At 47.3% G+C, this 21,826-nt stretch overlaps 1 protein-coding gene across 5 annotated transcripts in view; it reads right to left on the minus strand.

Moving 5' to 3' along the window:
• The window catches only part of CA10 (carbonic anhydrase 10), a 480,117-nt gene that overhangs the window by 14,766 nt on the left and 443,525 nt on the right, over nt 1–21,826 (minus strand). For all 5 annotated transcript variants that reach the window (XM_044389314.3, XM_026513187.4, XM_048224027.2 and 2 more), the window contains exons 6-7: nt 9,812–9,907; nt 5,374–5,446 (exon numbers count right to left, since the gene is read on the minus strand). In XM_044389314.3, the coding sequence (XP_044245249.1) occupies nt 5,374–5,446; nt 9,812–9,907 (169 nt within the window). The remainder of the gene's footprint in view (nt 1–5,373; nt 5,447–9,811; nt 9,908–21,826) is intronic.

The raw sequence follows: 21,826 nt of genomic DNA on the forward strand, positions 1-21,826 counted from the left end.
GTCGTTAAGAAACTTGCCTGAAGTCACACAGCCAAGGAAGTGGTAGAGCCGGGAGCCCAGGTCTGCTTCGTTCCATCTCTCTTCGCTAGAGCACATTGCTTTCCATAAGTATGGTGGTTTCACCACCATGGTATCTGGCTTCCAAAATTTCCAGTCCTTTTGGAAAGATTCTCCTTCTTGTTTTCTTTTACTGATTCCCTGGCATTGATTTTCTTAACTGGCTCAATAGAACGATTTTGCACAATTCCTTTTTCTCCTAGTCCTCTCATCTATGACCAGCTCAAGCAAATGGACTGTAAACCTACTAGTTGCCATTTTGTGGTGATTCCGCCCCATGCTTCGGGCTTGCTCCCACTCACCTGCACCTCTCCAGCTAGTTGATGAGACAGACATGCGAGAGCCTCTTCCAGGGTGGGATTTAAAAGATATCTTTAGAAATGATTTGCAATCCTAAGTCATGGGTAGTTGAGCTGCTCTTTCAAAAATGAGGACATGTCCTGCCTGTCTCCTCTATTTATTCTCACTCATGATTTCACCCAGGTTTAAATGCCGTTTGGATCCCAGTGACTTCCACATTGATATCTGCAGTTCTCTCTCCTGAAATCCAGACTCATAAATCCAACTGCCCACTCCTCACCTCTTTTTGGATGCCCAAAAGACATCTCAAGCTTACCACGTTCGAAACTTCTGATCCCCTTCCGCACCCACGAATATGCTTCATCGCAGCCTTCCCCAGCTCTGCTGATGGGGATGTCTTCCTTCCAGGTCTCAGGCTAAAGCCTCACAGTCATTCTTGACTCCTCTCTTTCTCTCACATCGTAAATCCAATCTATCAAGAAATCTCGTGGATCTTCCTTCAAAAAATACCCAATCGTTTCTCACCGCCCCCTTCACATTGGCCCGGGATCATGATTGACACTGTCAAATCATTGGGATGGTTGCAATTATCTCCCAGCATTGACCCTTGCTCCTCCACCACCTCTTTCCAAATATGCAACCAGACTGATCCTTGTCAGCAGATCATGTCACTCTCTACTCAAAGTCTTAGACTGATTTCTCATTACACTGGCCTCCAAGAGACAGACTGATGGGGAGGACTGACCTATCTGGACATATGTCTATGCCTTCTCAGGTAACTGTGTGCTAACGAAGGCAGTGCTGCTGTGTCCTTCTGGATGACGCTGACTTTCACCAGTGGTCCCACGCCAGGGCACAGGCAGGAGTTGCAGAGAGCTTGGGATGGGCTAAACCTGAACTTTCAATGTGCCCACAAGTTCGATGGTTAGTTTCTGTCCCTTCCAAGTGGAAACAAATGCAAAAAAGCGAGGAGATGGCTCTTGAAACTGAACCAAAGTTAGACTTAAGAAAAAAACATGCTGCCTGGTTTCATGCAATGCAAAAGTACCATCATTACAACTAGTTTTAAGACCTCAGAGCTAAGGTTTTCTCTATCCCTAGAGAGGAAGCATGATGGGAAGGCAAGGGCATAGGAAAGTTCCCAGGAGGACCTGTGTTTGAATCCTTGTTCTCTCACTATGGAAGGCTAGATTATTGTTCAGCAAGTGTTCACTCCCTTCTCACCCCCACCTCCACGGGTGGGTTTCCATGTTGGGCTTGGCCATGTCTCTTGCTTTGGCCAGTTAAAAGTGGACAGAAGTGACGGTTTGTGAGTTTCAAGCCGAAGCCTTAAGGAACATCACATATTTCTGACCTCCACCATGAGAAGTATGTGTCATGGGTATCAACCTGAGCCCAGAAAAGCAACAGCCATGTGGGGCCAAGCAGCTGCCACGGGGGAATTCAGTGCTTCTTGTTGAATGCTTGTTCGTTGCGCAGAAGTTGCTGACTTATACAGCCACTAACTAAATGCGTGTCCTTGCCAAATCGCTTCACTTCTTCGGGCCTCAGTTTGCTCATCTGTAAATTGGGATAGCCCTCAGGCCCACTTTGAAGGTGGGTACTTGCCGCAGGCAGGTGCCTAGTGAAGGTGAGTACTAGGGAGGGCGCTGCCCATAAAGCTATCAGTACAGAGCCTGTGATGGGGAAGGAGCTCCGCTCAGGTTGCTTCCTTACCCCTGATGCTCAGCGCGTTGCAGAGTGGGTACCACGTCTAAGGGAGTGGGGCAAATTGAAGCTATGCTGGGGTGTGATTCTGGTAGCAGCAGAAGAATGGGCTGCTGGGAGAGTGAGTGGGGGTTGAGGTCAGGTGTCCCTGGGTAATGGGGTTGGGTGGCCGTGGGGGCAGGGATCAATTTCTTTTAATCTTACTTAGAAGTACAGAAGCAGGGGACTCTGATAGATGACTCCAAACGGGTAGTGTTGTCTCCACTAGCACTCAGGGGCTAAGGCCAGCATGTCTCCAGAGCCTCTGCGGAGGCTTCCAGGCTTGCGTTTCCCGCCCACCGGCGGCTTCCTAGTGAATGATTCCTGTTTCAGATCATCCCCCACTTGCCACCAGGCCCATTTTCCGCAGGCTGGCTGCCTCAGGGAGTTGAGCGGATGGAAGAGTGCTGGTGCTCTCCTGCTGAGCAAATCAATCCCTTTCGGCCACAGTGTCCTGGGCATAGCGGTGTCGAGGCCATTCCCACTGGTAGGACCATCATTATCCCTGTGGCGTGTGATAAAGGTGCTACCGGGAACACCTCCATTATTGCCCAGAGTGTAAGAGCACAAATACCTGTGATTAGGAGGCCTAAAGCAGTTCCCGCTCCCCATGTGGGGTCTCTTTATCTTGCTTTCATTCCCTTTCTTTCTCCTTGGCCGTGACAGATAGATTATCAGGGATGGAAGGAGAAGGGTTGCTCTCCCTCCCTTCCATTTGCATTTCTAGGGCATTTCTTCAACTAGGTCTTCTGCCTAAACTTCTCGAAAGGCATCAAGACCCTTCAAGATCTGGACACAAGCCACTCTTCCTGTCACTCCCTTTGCCCTGTCACTGCTACGGCAGGGGCCACTCTTGCCTCCGTTAATTCAGGCCCTACCTATGTTTATTACTTATACTACAGGCACTGCCATGAACTGCTGAGGACGGCACAGTCCTCCTTCTGAACTCTTCACAGTCCTCGTAATGCTCTCCTTGATTTGGATGCTGCTCTTTGTGTTTGGAATGTTCGTTCTCCTTCCCTTTCTTTTTCCCTCCTTCCAGCCTGCCTGCCTTCCTCCCCTTCCCCCCCTCCTCTCTTCACCTCTCTCTTTCCCCAGCAAATAGTCATTCATCTATTCAGTCCTCATTGAAATGGCACCTGCTTCGTGCAACCTTGCCACGTATGCTAAGCAGATATTCCATGATCCCAAAGAATTCTCTTTAGATTTTTTACATTGTGCTTGTTACATAAATGTCTATAATGCACTACGATCTGTCTGTCTCCTCACCTAGAGAGTGAGGACCTCGTGGACAGAAAACATGTTCTATTGATCTATCTCGCGGCACCTAGGAGCCACTCAATAAATATTTGTGGAGTGAGTGAGTGAACAGCTGAATGAAGGTCTTGGGTTTTCACCCTGCTACCCACGTCAGCTATTGCCAAAGCCTGTTGTTCTCGGTTCCCATGGAGCTGACGGGGTGGCAGTCAGCAGGGACGCTTCATTCCCAACAGCTGAAGCTGAAACTGCCCTCAGCCGCAAAGTGGCCCTCTGCCACTGGTTCCAGCAAGATCTGTCCTGCCGGCTCTCCAGCCCCTTGTTTGCGCCAGACCTGGTACCTGTTCTTGAGGAAGGCCACCCTTCCGTAGCTTGGACCCCCGTGGATGCTTTCATTTTCGGCAGCAGCCACGTCACTTAATACGAGTTGGGGGTGGGGTGGGGAGGAAAGTCCCACTAATGATTGACTCCGCAGCCGGCAATCTGTTAGATTGCGCGCTGGGGCTTGATGTGCGATTTCATGGCTTTTCACGGTCTCTAAACTGCAAATTTGAGATGATTTGAAAACATTTTATTTAATTTTCATGCCTTTTTAATCAAAAAAGTTAAAAGACTAATAATATTTTATGGGCAGTTATAAAACGTGCTGTTTGCACCCGAGACCGAACTGCCTTCCTTAGATGAGCAACACGCGTGCGCCTGGAGAGGACCCCGCAGGGCTCTGGTGAGGAAGGCTGGGGTGGCTTTGGAGACAACTCATTCTTTCAGGTGATGTCCATCTAGGTGCCCTGGGACTCTCCAAGTTCATTCACCGCCTCACACCCCAACCTTTTCGTATGGAAGTGACTCAACAGTGAGCACCTTGTGCGGAGGGCTGGGGTCAGGCCATCTTTACATTCCCGGAGCCTCGCCTGGTGTCTGTCATGGGCAGGGGTGCAGAAAATGTTTTCTGAATGAATGAATGAATGAATGAGGGAAGGGTTCTCCATACTCTCCCTCGAGCAGCCCAAGGGGGAGACCTGAGAGCATTCACTCTGTCTTTTCCCCATCGCCGCTGGAAGCAGAAGAAGCGGATACTTACAGTTGAGGTCCTCGCGTGGCGGAAGGGCACTCGGAGGGGATGTGGGTATAAGAATGGTGGCCTGCTGCTTTTTACTTTGGTGAAGTCACTATTTACCTATTGCTTAATTCAAAATCCCAGACCCAGAAGGACCCTAGAAACTGGAAGTTCAATTTCTTCACTTTTCAGATGAAGAAACAGAGTTAACATTGAAGAAGCTCCTTGCTTAAGGACCAAGTGGGGACTTGAATCCCACTTTCCTGCTCCCTCCTAATTAGTTAAAAAGTATTTTATTTCTGTACTACTTCCTTCATCCGGCATGAGCTATAACTTTTCCCAACTTCTGGGATTGCTTTGGGAGAAGTAATACCTTTTTCCTTCCTCCCCTTTCAACTTCGCACTGTTCTCCCTTTTCTGCTTAAGGATTCTGGGGATAAAACATGCTGGGAACCCAAAGAAACGGGCAGAGTCCTCGAGAGCAGTGGACCGCATACGGCAACGCAGCAAGATGCCTCAGCCCGAAAAGGGACCCGGCGACACGGACGGGGAGATTTGGTCCAGCGCTGGAAATGTTGAGGTTCGATCCAAACTACCTGGTAAGTGCTTTTCCAGTCACATAATTGGCAAACCCCCAATGTGGCCAGCTGACATGGTGGAGTCTGTCAGCTAGTAGGGTCCCCCAGCTCATTACCGATCCACGGGATAACGATGACCGTCATCATCATAATCGTTACCGCCTTAGACAGGCGTGGATGACAAAGGCACCCCGGGGATGTCCTTTTGAAATGAGCTGCTTCTTAGCCAACCCTGACTCTCCAGAGTGACTTTCTAGAGAATTAAAGGATCATGAAGCTGAAAGAGGCCCTCTGAGATAATCAGTTCTGGCTTTCTGCCTTCAGACAGGACTAACCTTTATAGAATAGTTGCTATATAGGAAATCGAACCAAACTTACTTTTATATGTTATTCTTGTGATAGTATCTCTGTTGAGCATTCGATTAAGAAATGGGTTTGATGAATCAGAAACCTAGGAGAGAAAAGAAAATATTAACAACTGGGCAGTGCTATCCCAGAACAAACACTCCCTCTGTGCATTCACTTGTTCATTCGTAGTCATTGAGTGCCTACCACGTGCCAAACACCACGGTGGCTGGAAATTCAGACATTAAATGCACACGCTCTACTCTCAAGAAATCCTAGTCTAGAGAAAGAAGACAGGTGAGTAAATGAACGGTTGTAATAGTGCATGAAGATTGCCATGATAGAGTTGCAGGCATGATGATACTAGGGGAAGACTGCCCACCTGGGGAGCTGAGTGAGCTGGATCTTGAAGGATGGGTGGAAACTACAAGGTGCTTTGCTGGTACAGTGTGTAAAGGAGGAAGGGCGAGGAAACAATTACATACAGAGGATCTGTGCATATGGACACGAGAGAGTGAGAACTCGTTATGCTCAGGCAAGTACTTCCATGTAGCTGCTACTGAGGGGAGGGGGGAAGATGGAGGGTGAGGCAAGAGAGGTAGGCAGAGGCTAGCTCATATCAGGCTTTGAATGTCATGGGAGGATAGTTAAGCTTCATTCTATTAAGGATAGGGAACCAACAAAGAGTTTTAAGTAGAGGGTGGGGAGTGACATTTTAGGAAGAGGACAGTTACTCTAAGTAGACAGTGAGAGAGAAAGAGTACCCAGAATAGAGGTATCAGATGGAAAAAAATCTCTAAGAAATAATAACCTTATATCACTGCTTATTATTACATGAATCAAATATATCATAAGCCATACCATCTGTCAACCAATCATCCCTCCCTCCCTCCCTCCCTCCCTCCATGCATCTCTCCATGCACCCATACATCCAAAAATATTTACCAAGTGCCTATTATGGGCCAAAAATTGTACTAGATGTCCAGGGATCGGTTCCCATTTTGTGCCCATGCCCTCAGGTCTCCAAATTTCCTCTGGAGGTCCTCAAGCCAGAGGACCACCATTTGGAGACTGTGATGTGCCCCCACATAACTGCGTATACTGTTTCTTAACAGCCTCCCTTCTACTCAGTCTTTTCCAAGGCACAAGGGTTCATCTCAGCCAGTTCTCTCCTACCTCTCTCAGCTCCGCTCAGTAATTTACGCCTCAGCTGCTAATCGGATGCTGTGACACAACAGCATTTTAAAACTGATTTATTCTGAGGGTTGGAAAAATTGCAGCAGATGATTATTATTATTATTAGATAAGCAACAGGTAATTTTGAGTTTGGAGAAGGCACAGACTGTTTATTTTCCCTCCATCTGTCTCTCCTTTCCCACACAGTTTCCTGGATGTGTTGTGGTGAGACACACACTAGGGGGGAGCTTGCTGAGTGGCAGTGCTCAGTGGAGTTTGTCAGAGCCACCCCCAAATGGAGAAAAGTCCCAAAGCAAACACTGATGCTTCCCAGAAGCTTCAGTGCCAAATTTAGCTTCTCCTTTGACCTCCTCTTTGGCCATTTAAAACACAGCTCGATGCTGCCTGTTTGTGCCAATTCACATGAAAAATAGACTGTCATGGCTAGTAAGGAACCTGCCATGCCCCTTAATTGGGTGCCTGGGCTCCTGGTAGCCGGTGAGTCCGGACAGCACTAATGTTGGAACTGGACCCTTTTGAGTTGATTAAAAATAACTGAAAAATTTCCAGAGTGCACACAGATGATTTGTGGGCTCTGGTGTGTTGGCGGCATGGGAGGGAGGGTAAAGTATGTACTTGGTATAAGTGAGCTTAAGTGGGAAGTTAATGGTGTGTGATTGAGCAGTAATTATGGCCAAATCTCAGTTCCCTGTGGTCATGGGAAAGATGGGGGATTAGGAGGGGACAGAGATATATAAAACCCACAGATAAACAATTCTCTTATTTTAGCCAACAACTCCAACCCTTTTATGGCTCAGTTTTTGGCCAGGGTGCCATCTCTAGGGATCAGCTGACCCAGAGGAAGGGCCTCTCATGTTCTGGGCCTGCGTACCCTGCAGCGAGCTGGGAAGGGGGCGGGCAGAAAGATCAGAAGGAGGGGAGGACCGCCAGAGACTGGCTGCCCTTAGAGCCAAGGGCTCTGCTCATCGCATTTCTAGGCACGTGCCTAGCACACGACTGGCCTGTGCCCCCCACTCAGTTGGTGTTTTGGGATGAGTGAGTGACAAGTCTTGGCTTGGATCACTCACTGTGGAACATCTGGAAGTTGATTATGTTGGACAAAGATAGAAGGGCTGTGGCTTATTTTGAGATCCAGTGAGAAAGCTTCAGGTCTGCTCAGGGAAAGAATGGAAGCATCCCTTGGGGGCCAAACTGGTCTGAGAAGATGCAGGAGCTGGTCCCCATCCTTTCACTGACTGCAGGGGCGGGGACATGAGTGCTTCTCAACAGCTCGCTGGGACGCCGCCGGGACCTGCGTCAGTCATCTTCCTGCAAGAGCTTGTGAAACCCGCCCATGGCCTGCTGTCGGGGAGGCTGACTTCCTGGCGTATCCACCACCCTGTCAGCTGTAATGTGCCTGAGCTTCTGGGGTGACATCCACTGACTCAAGTGCTTTCAGCAAAGTGAGGTGCCAGCAGGGGCCTCGGCTGAGGCACCCGCCAAAGGACAGGCAGTGTTGGGCAGCTCAGGATGGCCGACATGGAACCCTGGCACTGGGAAGGCCAACGGGGGGAGGTGAGCTCCTAGACACGCTCGAGGCCATTCTGTGACATATCTGCGGGCTTCCCAGCACGGAGCACGCCTCAGGATGAATGCACCTGTTGTCCCGACATCATGGTTGAGGCTGGTCGAGGGATATAGGGTTTGCCCTGTGCTTGGGAGGGGCATAGGGGAAGAAGTTTATACATGTCATGGTCTCTCTTCTTCATCTCAGTTGCTTTCTCCATGCTCTGTTGGGGGTGTGAGTAAGGTCATTAGTGTGAAAGTCAAGCAAGACCTGGGCTACGTGCACTTGGGTGGAATGCTAAAGATTCCCTGGGCCATTTTCCTCACCTGCAAGATAAGGATACTGATGCCCGCCCCCAGGTTTATTATTAGGGTTAAGTATCTCAGTGCCTGGAATTCAGAAATCTGCTGTTCATTATAACAGGGTCTGTGACGATACCAAGAGGTGTAGAGTAGGGACTGGCAGGATCTGTGCCAGGACTAACGTCCTTTGGGGTGTCACATCAGGTATTCAGAAGGTATGGCAGCCCAAGATATGCTTTCCTGGCCAAAAGCCCCTTCCGGTCTTTGCTAATGACAGCTGCAGATGCCTCTGGCCAATGTGCAGCTCTGCCCAGGCCACGCAACGGCCCGATGGGACCCCTGAGAGGGAGAGGAACTCGGGAGGTGGTGTGGACTCTGGACAGGGAGGACCAGGCAGAGCCAAGAGCCTGTTGCAAAGGGTGATGCTTTTGGGGAGGACATGGGGTAGGGCCTTGGGTGCTCTTGTGCCCAGTCTCCTGAGCAGTGATCACGTCACCACGAGAACTCTGTTAACCCCCCCGGTGGCAGATGCTGGATTTCTACTGATCATATTCACCAGATTCCAAACTCTGACCGGTCTGGCCTCTCGTGGTCTGGCCAAAACTTCCCAAGCGGCGAGCACAGTGACTGCTGACTTTTGGAACCGTCATACAGTCCTGTTTTTTTTTTTTTTCCTCTCTCAAATGTTTTCCAATTGGAAAGACATTTCTTCTTCTTCTTTTTTCGTTTTCTTTTAAATTTGCATACCTGCTTCCCCCTGTATCTGTTAAGATGTTAAAGATGATGATGATGATGATTTTTAACAAACTGGAATTTTCTTGGCTGGAGATCTGTTGTTGCCATTCACTGTTGGGGAAATGTGGAGCCTCCTAAGAATGTCGTAAGTCAGCCTTGGTGATCTTTGCTTAACTTCTGCCAGGGGTGCTTACGAGGGAAAGGGAGCGGAAGATGGGAGGTGTCGTTCAGAGCAACTTCGGGGAAGGTGGAGGGGGCTGTTCAGGGCAGTGCCTGGAGGGGAGGGACATCTCCCATTTCCCTTCCACCTCTGTTTCCAAGGGGCCACTGAGGGACAGGAGCATAATGCTGTGGCGTGTCAGCGAGCAACCCCTCCCCTTCTGTTGCATCCTTTTGCATGATGTGGGGCCTGAAGCCGGTTCCTGGCTCCAGCTTCCCCTTTTCTCTCTAGAACAAAGGCTGCTGGGTCCCCAGGCTCTGAAGCTCCGAAATGGAGCCATCATTTTTGCATCTTCCCGAAAGGGGCCTCATTTATCATAAATCTCATGGGTATAAAGGTCACCATCCCGCAGCTTTTCTTGGGCACGGACCTCACCTCTTGGGTTATTTCTGAGATCCAACAGAGACTAAGCTGGTATTCAGATGGAGCTGGGAATGGCAAGAGAAGAATGAAAGAACGCAAGACACTTACTTTTATAAATATAGAAACTACCACCAATCCATTAGGGCTCTTTGCAGCTTCGGTGACATTTGTATATAACTCATGGTTGTAGTGGATGAGCTGCACCTGGCAAGAGGGAAAAACAAGAGTAAGAACAACAGCTTCGCCTGGAAGGGTGTGAGGCACAGCATCTCCGTGCTACAGAAGGGTTAACTCTAAGTTGTATTGTAGAACACTTGTAAAGACAATGTTGCAACTGAAAGGGATTCAGGGAGGTGTGTGTGCATGTATGTATGTGTGTGGGGTGTGTATAAACTGCACGCACACACACACACACACACACACATATACACATGCATTTACAAAATACATCTTTGCAAATGTTTCCTGGTAACAATCAGGCCTTTAATAAGCTCAGTGCCCATCTGGCTCTGGCTCTGTCCCAGGATATTTCCCCTAAAGTGGGTGTAAAGTGAATTTCTCTTATTAGGAGTGGAACTGCCCTGCAGGGGCAGACCGTGCCCTTCTGGCTACACCCACAGCTGCCACTGGCACCGAGTGAATCTTCCTCATGCCCTTGGGTGAGCAGGGAATGCTTAGGTTCGGAGCCAGCCCAGGGACTCTGAGAGGGCAGTGGCCAGCTTGTGAGACGCAGCATTCCCGATTAAGAGAGAGCAATGGCTCAGGCTCCTGATGCACCAGCCAGCCAAGGTCACTTGCTTGGGCAGGACTCAACTTCCTCCTTGCTCAGTGAAGTCCAGCATCTGCCTGTTAAGCCTTTGTATGGTAGTTAGTGTGGGCAGCAAATGAAGTCCTGGGTGTGATTGTCTCTCCTTAGAATTCATCCCAGGCTGTGGTTTTGAAATAGATATTTTTTAAAAACAGTATGAAAGTATAATTTTTGTAACAAACTAAAAAAATTTTTTAAAAAGTGAGAGTTCTTCCCCCACCTCTATGTAATTCCAGGCCAGGCAATATGACTATTAACAGTTTAGCATATGTCGTTCCCGATATTTTTTGTGCTTATAGATCACACACATATGCATGGAGGGTTTAAGAAATAATAAAAGATCCAAGATCTATACATTTCTAGGATTTTCTAGGATTGAGGATCCTAGAAATTATCTAGGATAGATAAATTCCTAGAAACATACAATCTACCAACACTGAATCAAGAAGAAATAAAAACCTGAACAGATGAATACAAATAAAGAGATTAGAGTAGTAATCAACCCCTCCCCCAACAAAGAAAAGCCCCAGACCAACTGGCTTTGTGGGTGAATCCTACCAATCATTCAAAGAAGAATTCATACCGATTCTGCTTAAACTCTTCCAAAAAATGGGAAGAAGAGAGAATACTTCCAAATTCATCTTACGAGGCCAGCATCATCTGACACCCAATACCGAACAAAACGAGACACTTTGAGAAAAGAGAACTACAGGCCAATATCCCTAGTGAACACAGACTCAAAAAACCCAAGGGGATACTAACAAGCTGAATTTAACAGCACATTGAAAGGATTATACATCATGACCAAGTAGGATTTATCCCTGGGATGCAAGGATTGTTTAATACATGTAAATCAATCAGTGCAATACATCACATCAACAGTATGAAAGATAAAAACCCCATGACCATCAAGAGATTCAGAAAAAGCATCTGACAAAATTCACCATCTTTCAAAATAAGAACTCTCAATGAAACAGGTAGAGAAGGAATTTCGCCTCAATGCAATAAAAGCCATATATGGAAAGCCTATAGCTAATATAACCAATGGGGAAAACCTGAAGACTTTTCCTCTAAGACAAGGGTACCCACTCTTGCCACTTCGATTCAAAACAGTGCTGGAAGTCCGAGGCAGAGGAATTAGATAACAAAAAGAAACAAAAGGCATCCAAATCAGAAAGGAGGAAGGAAAAATGTCTCTGCAGATGAAGTATCATGTATGTGGAATACACAGAAGATTCGCCTACAACAAAACACTGTTCGCACTAATAAATGAATTCAGTAAAGTCGCAGGATACATATTCAGTATACAAAAATCGATGGCACTTCTATATACTAACAACAAACTATCTGAAAAGGAAATTAATAAAGTAAATCCCATTTACAATAGCAACAGAAAGAATAAAGTACAACTGACCTTGAACAACATGGGTCTGAATGGAGCTGATCCACTTACATGCAGGGTTTTTTTTTTTAAATAAATACAGTACAATATTGCAAAGGTATTTTCTCTTACAATTTTCTTAATAGCATTTCCTTTCCTCTAGCTTACTTTATTGTAAGAATACAGTAGTGTACAAAATATGTGTTAATTGACTATGGTATCAGTAAGGCTTTTGGTCAACAGTGGGCTATTAATAATGAAGTTTTTGTGAAGTCAAAAGTTATACAGGGATTTTTGACTGCATGGGGGGGTTGGTGTTCTAACTCTCGCATTGTTTAAGGGTCAGCTGTACTTAGGAATAAGCTCAACCAAAGAAGTGAAAGACTTGTACACTGAAAACTATAAAACATTGATGAAAGAAATTAAAGACGACATAGATAAATGGAAAGACATCCCATGTTCACGGGTTGGAAAAATTAATATTGTTAAAATGTTCATAGTACTATTTAGCTCAATCCCTATCAAAATTCCAGTGGCATTCTTTACAGAAACAGAAAAAAATATTCCTAAAATTAATATGGAACCACAAAAGACTCTGAATAGTCAAAGCAATCTTGAATAAGAACAAAACTTCCTGGTTCTACAATATACTTCAAAGCTATAGTAATAAAAAAGTATGATATTGACATAAAAACATATGTATAGATCAATGGAACAGAACAGAGGGTCCAGAAATAAATCCACACACTTATGGTCAACTGATCTTTGACAAGGATGCCAAGAATACACAATGGGCAAAGGATAGTCTCTTCAATAAGGGATGTGGGGAAAACTGGATATCCCCTGAAGAAGAATGAAATTGAACCCTTATCTCTTGTCACTTAAAAAATTAACTTAAACTGGATTGAAGACTTATATATAAGACCTGAAACTGTAAAACTAGTAGAAGAAAACATAGGGAAAAATCTTCCTGACATTCATGGGTCCGGGCAATGATTTTTGGGTCATGACCCCAGAAAGTACAGGCAATAAAAGCAAAAGTAGGCAAGTGGGACTGTATCCAACTAAAAAGCTTCTGCATAGCAAAGGACACAAAACAATGAAAAGGCAACCTAGAGAGTGGGAGGAAATATTTGCAAACCATGGATCTGATAGGGGTTGATATCCAAACCATATAGGGAACTTGTATAACTCAATAGCAAAAATAGCGAAGAACCTGGTTAAAATGGGCGAAGGACGTGAATTGGCATTTCTCAACTGTAAATGGCCAATAGGTGCATGGAAAGGTGCTCAACATCACCAGCCATCAGGGAAATGCAAGTCAAAACCACAGTGAAATATCACCACACACTTGTTAGAAGGGTTATTATCAAAAAGATAAGAGATTACAAGTGTTGGTGAGGATGAGGAGAAAAGGGAACCTTTGTACACCGTTGGTAAGAAAGTAAACTGGTATATCACCATTATGGAAAACAGTACGGAGGTCCCTCAAAAAATTAAAAATAGAACTGCCATATGATCCAGCAATTTCACTTCTGGCTACGTATCCAAAGCAAATGAAATCTGCATCTCAGAGAGACACCTGCAGTCCCATGTTCGTTGCAGCATTATTCGCATTAGCCAAGAGATGGAAATAACCCAAGTTTCTTTTGATGAATGAATGGATAAAGAAAATGTATAAAGAAAAATAAGATAGAATATTACTCATCCATAAAAATGAAGGCAATCCTGCCATTTGTGACAACGTGGATGAACCAGGGGGACATATGCTAAGTGAAATGAGCCAGACCCAGAAAGACAGATACTGTATGATCTCACTTCTGTATAGAATCTCCAATAGTCTAACTCATAGAAACAAATAGTTTGGTGGTTGTCAGGGGCTGGGGGGAAGAGAAATGAGAGGTTGGTCAAGGGCACAAAGTTTCAGTTACTCAAAATACGTGAGTTCAGGGGCTCTGAGTACAGCCTGGTGACGATAGTTAGCAATACTGTATTGCAAGCTTGAAATTTGCTAAGAGGATAGATCTTAAATTAAATCATCTTCACACACACACAACAGTAACTATGTAGCGGTGATGGATACGTTATTTAGTTTGTGGTCATCTTTTCACAATATATTCATATATCAAAACATCAAGTTGTACACCTTAAACATATACAATTTTTTGATGTCGAAGAAATCTCAAAAAGTTGTTAAAAAATAAAAAATGAAACAACCCAGTAACAATGGAATCATTTATAATCATGACCCTGAACTTGATTTTTTAAAATTTAAAAATAGTTTGTGGCTATCTTTCGAAGCCAGTGTGTGTAGAGCTACCTAAGTTTTTATAACAGCTGTAGAATTTTCTGTTGCACGAAAGCCCCGTGACCCATTTAACCATCCTCTCACTGGCTTTCAGTGTGTTTCCAGTTTTTCTTCTGTCTTGTAAACAATGTCACAGCCAGCTCAGCATAGATCTTTCTGTAGCAGTGTGAACATTTTCCTCAGGCTGGGTGGGGGCTCTAATAAGACAGTGCCTGTAAAAGTGATTTGTGACGCTGAAAAAGTCTAAGTGTATTCATTATTACCAATATCCTGGATTGCATTAAAAAAAGGAGGTGAGGTTTTAGAAGCTGAGAAAGTCAATGATTTTTTTTTAAAAAGTGCTTTTCTTTGATCTTTGGAAAAACCACCTCTCACACAGGGTTTGCAACCTTCACTCTGCATTTAAATCACCTGGGTGCTTTTACTACCCACCTGTGCCTGCTCCCCCAATTCTGATTTCATTGATTTGGAGTGGGAACAGGGCACCGGGATTTGTTAACTGCTCTCCAGCTCGTGGGCAGCTGGAGTGCAGAGCCAGTGCCACAGGATCAATGAGCAGCCGCATCCCATCAATGCCCAATCAGGTGGATGGAAGCTTGGATCTGAGAACACCGTGAACAACGGAGTCATTAGAGCTTCTCCTGGAGGAAGCCTGCCATCGCTGCTCTTGAAATACCCTATTTGCTTACTGCTTTTTCACTTCTTGTGCGTTTTGCCAATGGTGGCAGATGGTCCTACAGCAGCTCTTCTGCAATCAGAAAGGCAACCATGGGCGGGAACTGGCAACTCTGCTTTGCCTGTGCAGAATGGATCAGGCAGGTTTTCCAGGCCTGTGCTTATCATTGGCTTCCCTCCTGCCTGCCTACCTGCCCCCCCCCGCCCCAGCCAGCGCTTTCTGCAGGTGGAGAAGTGTTGCCATGTGGAAGATCCAGGAGCTGTGGGGAACCTGCCCCACCTCCCTTCAGTGTTGAGGAAGCTTCTTAATGAGAATCAAAACACATCCTGCCATCTGCTAAGATCTTCCCACCGGGTGACCTACAAAACCACCTGGGGACATGCCAGGGCCACAAGGCGTGCCTGGAAATTTCAGCATGTTCTGGGAATCAGGCGTTGGACAGCCGGGGATTGGAAGGCACTCCAGTGGAATGGTTCTTCCTTCCCAACTCGCATGACTGGAAACTGCAGGAAGAAGTCTCTTGAGCCCCTGGGTCACCCACAGGGTGGCATTCTGCAGGGGCCAGGGACTGTCAGAAAGGGGCTGGCAAGCCGAACGGTGAGGCTGTGCTCTGCTCTAAGCTCGCATTGGCACATTGAGAATTTTGGTCTGATGTCTTGCCTCCTCTTTGTTCCAAGGTAACTTGGCTTGGGTCCTGATGTCATGAGCTTTGGTTTCTGTTAGGGGTCACAGATGGCCTGCTTCTTACGTGAGGCTTTTTGATCTACCAAAATGGTGATTTTATAGAATTAATATAATCTTAAATTAAAGCAATTTGGAATAGAACGTCTTCCCCCTCCCAAGGCTCACACGTTAGATGTTAAAAAGATCCAGAGTGCTTCTCTTCTCGGTGCGCCATGCGGGGACCAGCAGCAGCCACAAGGTCTGGAAGGGGACTTGTTAGAAATGGAGAATCTTGAGCCCTACCTTCGATCTCCTGAATGAAGATCTGCATCTTAAAAAATCCCCAGGGATTTGAATGCGCATTAAACTTTGAGAGGTACTGTTTAGCAGACACTGTTGGTTGGTTAGCAGAGAGCCCTGTCTGGTCTGGCTGTTCACTCTTCCTCTGGTTCAGTTAGTCTGGGTGGAGGGGTACAAGTATCACGTATGTTGGAAGATAGGCTGAGTCCAGATCTTTGGAGGCCTAGCATATGAGCTATGGAAGGGTTTGGAGCAGAGGGTAAGCTAATCGGCACCGACGGCAAGAAGGCAGAGGCAAGCAGGGAGAGCCCGGAGGTAGGGCGGGTGTAATTTCAGGACGTGGCCATGAAGGCGGACAGTGTTCTGTAGGACTTGCGGAATGTGCGTGTTTGGGAAGAGGGGGCACCAAGCGATCCCCCAGGCCTCAGAACGGTTAGGAGCCCCAGAAGAGCCTACGAGGCAGCTCGGCAGTGCCCGGGCTTCTTGTTCCCACCTCTCAGAACATGATTTTGGCACCAAAGGCCAGAGCAGAAGAGGCATGGGGCCTGCACCAGTTCGCACACCCAGAGTAGGGCTTAACTGTGAAAAAGAGTTGCTTCCCTCCCTACCTTCCAGATCCTTCATTTCCGCAGCTGAGGTTTGTTCCTCCCCAGCCAGGCCCAGTGGTGCCAATCCAATGTCCACTAACCACTCACCATGTGCCTGGTGTGGGTGGGTCTAGGGGAAGAGGGTCTGCTGCTTGTACCGCCATGAATTTGGAATGGGGGGCGCGGGGCAGGGCAGACATGTACAGATCCTGTCCTGCTAGAAGAAGAGTTTCAGATTGCCAGGTGGGTTCTGAACGTGAGGTCTCTGGGTTACTTTTCGCCAGTTATAGGTAATATCCTACAAATTCAGAATTTTTAATAATTTGGATGAGCACAAAGATGTAGTCTGAGCCTCAACTTCGGGGCTTACTCAAGGTGATCAGTGTCTGACAATGTTTGACCTCTGAGCAAGTACAAGGCAACTTAAGACGGTGGCGGGGCCCATGTGCAAAGTGCTTACAAAAGCAAACTCTTTGGGAACTAATCGTGATATGCTAATTAAGCACCAAGTTTAGTTATTCATTAAAGAGATGCCCCAAGGGTTTCTGCCAGCCTAGTTGGAATTACCGTGTGAAAGAGCTAACCCTGGATTACAGGAAATTATTTTATAATCTTGACTTCTTATTAATTTAGACAGGGGCCCTCATGGAGAAGCTTTCTGGAAATGCAAGACTGAGAAATAGGTGTCTTAGAGGAAGAAATAAGAGAGTGTTGGTTTTTTCATGACGCTCAGATGCAGGATCCAGCACATTCTCTGTACTCAAGTCCTTTGTGACCTGATGTGACTCTTCCTTGGGTGGCACTGGCTTGAACCTTGTGTTCTCATCCCAGAATATGCTGCCTCACTCAATCCTACCGGCCCCCGGAATTCACTTGTTCAAAAAATCTTGGAGGGGCGACTACGTGCCAAGGCCAGCTGTATACGACTGATGAAGTCCTTGACCTCCTAGAGATCATTTCAGATGGCATCGAGAGCTTTGAAGGAAACAGACAAGGCTTTGGCTTGCAAAGGGAATGGCTGTAGTGGGAAAAATGGGGGCGAGGCACGTGGGAGTGGGAACGATGTCAGGTAGCGTATAGTTGGTGAAGGCCTGTCTGCAGAGGTGACATCTGAGCTGTGTTCTGATGACGAAAAGGAGCTGGGCATGGAAGACTGGAGGGAGGCACCTCACTGGCTGAGAGCACGGCCTCTGCAAATGCGTCGGGATAAATGGCTGAGCATGGTTGGGGAAGGTGGCTTAAGATGGGACCAGCGCACGGGGGGCTTTGCAGACAATGGTAGGGAGCTTTGACTTTATTACAAGTGCAACAGGAAGCCACTGGTTTTAAGGAAGAAATCAGTTTTTGATTCTTTGATTCATTTTTGAAAGATTTCCCAGGGCAGAGGGGAGACCGAGGAGACCTTGCCTCCCCTTCTTGACCTTACAGCTCAGCTCCGGTCTCAGCTTCTCTAGGACATCTTCCATGAATCACTGACCTTGAACATCAAGTGCAGCTCCTCTCTGCTCCATGGAGCCCTTGTCCAGGGGGCAGGTTCAAAATATTTTACAGCTGGGATGGCAGGAGTATGGAGTGACAAGGACAGACAAGTCATAGACAGCTGGTACAGTCACATGGGTGCTGAATGTCATTGTTGGCACTAGTCACCACCATCATCTGTTGATAATCATCACCAACACTTGCCGCACGCTTATTTGTGCCAGACACAATGCCAGCAGTGACACCACCTCATCGAACCCTCACAAAATTCCATGAGTTGTGCCATTCTGTCCATCTGAGTCATGCGGACACTGGGCCTCCAAGAGATGCTTTGCTCAGGGGAGTGGAAAGAGTCAGGATTGCCCCAGTTCCTACACCGGTAGAGTTCACACCTTACTCACACTCATGCACCATGTTATTTTGATAAACTATTCTTTTCTCTGCCTTTGAATAAACATCTCAAGGGCCGCAGAGTCTTTCATCATATCCTATCCCCTGTGCCTCACGTGGGACTTGCTTGGAGGAGATGCTGGCAATGTTTGTTGAATGAAACCCAATTCTGCATCCTCTAGGTTCTTCATCCTGGGAGGGGCCTCCGAGGAAACGCAGGCCAGCCATTTCTTTTCAAAATGAAGAAACTGAAACCAGAGAGGGGCTTTCCCAAGATCATACAGTCAGTCCTACGTCCATGCATTCAGTAGGTGTTTATTGAGCAACTACTACGTGAGGGAGAGTAGTGTGAGTTGAAGTCCAACAGGGAGGCGGGGCCAGACCATGGAGAGCCTGGCGGGCCAAGCTAGCGGGTCTGGATTCCGTTCTAAGGGTGACGGAGAGTTGTGTTTATGACTATACACCTGACGCACGTTGGGCTTCCGTGACTAGTAGCTCAGCTTCCAAGCTGACAGAGAAGTACTCGTCTCTACGACGTGAGCAGAACTACTGCAAGCGAGCTTCCAAGTCGACAGCAAGCTATCCTTGCCATCGGGCCGGCCGAGAGCAGCCTGCGCTGTGAAGGCCTCACACCGAGTTCACACTTGCCAGCAACGAGGGGATTCACGGGTGTGTGCCGGGCTGCTGCTCGCTCACCCTTCACGCCTCAGCAGAGCGACCGGCTGTGTCCTTGGACCCTGCTGTAGACGCCTCATTCCGGCTTTCGCCACGCGATGCTCCGTTAGCAGGAGCCCCTTAGTGAACTCGGGAAAGAGCAGCCTTGTCGCGGAAGACGACACCGACGGCGTTCGGAGTGATAACCCCACCACCTTCGTGACCCCTGCTTAGACACCGCAGTGGCTTCTCATTGCTTCTGAGACAGAGCCGACGACCCAGATCTGAGCATAAGCCTTGTGTGGCCCCTGGAGTTTCCCACCACGTCCCCTTGTTCCACGCACACTGGCCACAGTGATCTTTCGTTTCCTTATGCACCGTGCACCGGGCTTCCTCCTTCCCTAGAGCCTACATACGCTGTTCCTTCTGTCTAGGACCCCCTTCCCTCCCCTCCGTGCTTGCCTTTTATTTACGAACCCCTTTAGATCTGAGCTCAGGGGCCACCTCTTGAGAGAGGTCCCCATGACCCACCCCCCTGGCATCCCGTGCCTTTCCTCTTTGAAACAGATCACACTTCTGTTTCAATTCATTGTGCGATTGATGAATGCTCGCCACTGTCACTATGCTGACTTTAAGCTTCATTCAGGCAAGGACTGTATCTGATGGGTCCTTGTGATGTCCCCATGCCCAGCACAGAACCCCGCACGTATTAGCTACCGCAAGGTAGAGACAATTGTTAAGTGAATGACTGAAGCCGCGTAGGCTGGCAGAAATACAATAGCATGTGATGTCCCGAGGGACAGGGAGAGCAAGGCACTTGGCTGAGCCAGTAAAGGAACAGCCTGGAATCCTAAAGAGAGGCTCTCTAATGGGAACTCGCCACTGGGTACCCTGGGGCAAGGCAGGCCTCTCATTTATAAACAGGGATAATAATATTAACTACTTCACAGAACTGCGGTGATGATTTCATGAGACAAAATATATAAAGCAGTTAGCCCAGGGCCTGGCATCTCACAAGCACTCAGTAATTAGCTCCTCAGAACGACGAAACAAGCGATCGATAATAGAACCTTTAGCTCCTGCAGAATAGGGGGCAGGTGTGTGCAGCCCCCCTCTTCTGGGTCCTCATTTTGAGCCTGTTCTCCCAAGGAAGTGTGAGCGACAGGTTGCCTGGTCAGAACCCGGATCGTTTTCCAATTTCTCTTGTCCTGTTCTGACACGTAGGGAGCACCCCGTGTAGCACCCCGTGTTCCAGGCCCCGGATGGGGCGAGAGCTCTCAAAGAGAAACAGATCCCCGATGGGTCGTACTATAATTGAGTGGTTGGCAGGCTTTCCGTAGAGTCAGAAAGTAAATACACTCAGCTATGTGGGTGATAGGCTCTCCGTCACAACTCTTCAAGTCTGCTTTGGTATGAAAGGCGCCACAGACAAAATATGAAAGAATGGGCGTCTCTGGGTTCCCACAAAACTCTGTTTACAAAACCGGGCGGCAGGCTGTGGTTTGCCAACCCTGCTAGTCTAAATTTGAGAGACGGATACAAAACTTCAGGGGCATACTTTATCCAGCCAGTGTTCTATGGAGACAGGAAGAAGATACGTATTGAAGGAATATCAATCTTCACCTCTCCCTTCCCTTTAAACGATGATGACCACTGTCACATTTCTACGCCGGGAGAGTTTGATTCCAGTGAAGACGCAAGTCCCACCCATCGTCTGCCAGACCCCAGGCGTCCAGAGATGAGCGCCATATGTTCCATTACCCCATTTGTTCCTGAAATAGGCAAATGATGAAACAAAGGCACAGAGAGGTTAAGCAACTCTTCCGAGGTCACACAGCCAAGTGACTCTGGTCCGCTTTGCTTTCGAGTGTACACACGTTTTCTTTCCACAAGAAAGGAAAGAGGCAAGGAAAGATGTTTTATATCTGAGGGCAGATCACATTTCAACAGCGCTTGCTGGAACAACAATTATAAGCTAGGACTTAGTTATAGAGAGTTATTGACAAGTCCGTGTTCCCGTGTGAGAGCACATGCGGTCTGCGGAGGGGAAGCGGTTTGGTATTGACCAGCTGCCGCGTTCTTGCCCTCAGGTTCGGCAGTTATCGCCGGTCGGCCCGGGGACTGATGGTTTCCTTCATCCTAAGACGCGGAATGCAATGATGGCTAAAGATAAGAAGCAGCGCCTATCATTTCCTTGACTAAAGACCCCCAAATGTGGTCCAGCAATCACAGCAAACTGTAAAACCAGACCGAGATATGGTATTTCCCCCCAGGAGATAACAACACCTGGATTTTTAAAGCATGGTGTCTTTCATTGAGTCGCAGGAGAGTTGGCACACGTGGGGAGCCGTATGTTGGATGCAGGATGCGGCTGGAAAAGCCATTGTTCTGAACCCGGCCAGAAACCTCTTCTGTCCAAATAACCCCGGGCTAGTTGTCTAGCCCCTCCCTGCCTGGTTTTCTTCATCTGCGATATGGGAACGCACCTAAGGATTGTTGTGAGAATAAAACAAAAGCATCCACTACACAGTCGTTCAGGAATTAGGCAGGGTAGAGTCAAGCATGCAAAATACACGAGGTGACAGATACGAAGTACCACACGTAGGAAAGGCGGTTCCAGTGTCCTTCTTTTTCCTTCCACGATGCAAAGATTTGACACACTTTCCTTCTTACTGGTTTCTGGACTTGAAATCTGTTGTCACAAAACAAACCACATGCCAAGAATCTTCTGGAGCGTTCTCTCTTCTGAAGAGACGTATTTCTCACACATTTATCAAGAACCACTGAGTTAAGCTATTCCCTGATGCTTTTCTTTTCCTTTTTCCCCCCTAAAACATTTTGAAATAGCAATTTCTAGAAGTCAAACTCTCTTGCTAC

This window comes from Ursus arctos, unplaced genomic scaffold (genome assembly GCF_023065955.2).
Source record: "Ursus arctos isolate Adak ecotype North America unplaced genomic scaffold, UrsArc2.0 scaffold_24, whole genome shotgun sequence".
NCBI lineage: Eukaryota > Metazoa > Chordata > Mammalia > Carnivora > Ursidae > Ursus > Ursus arctos.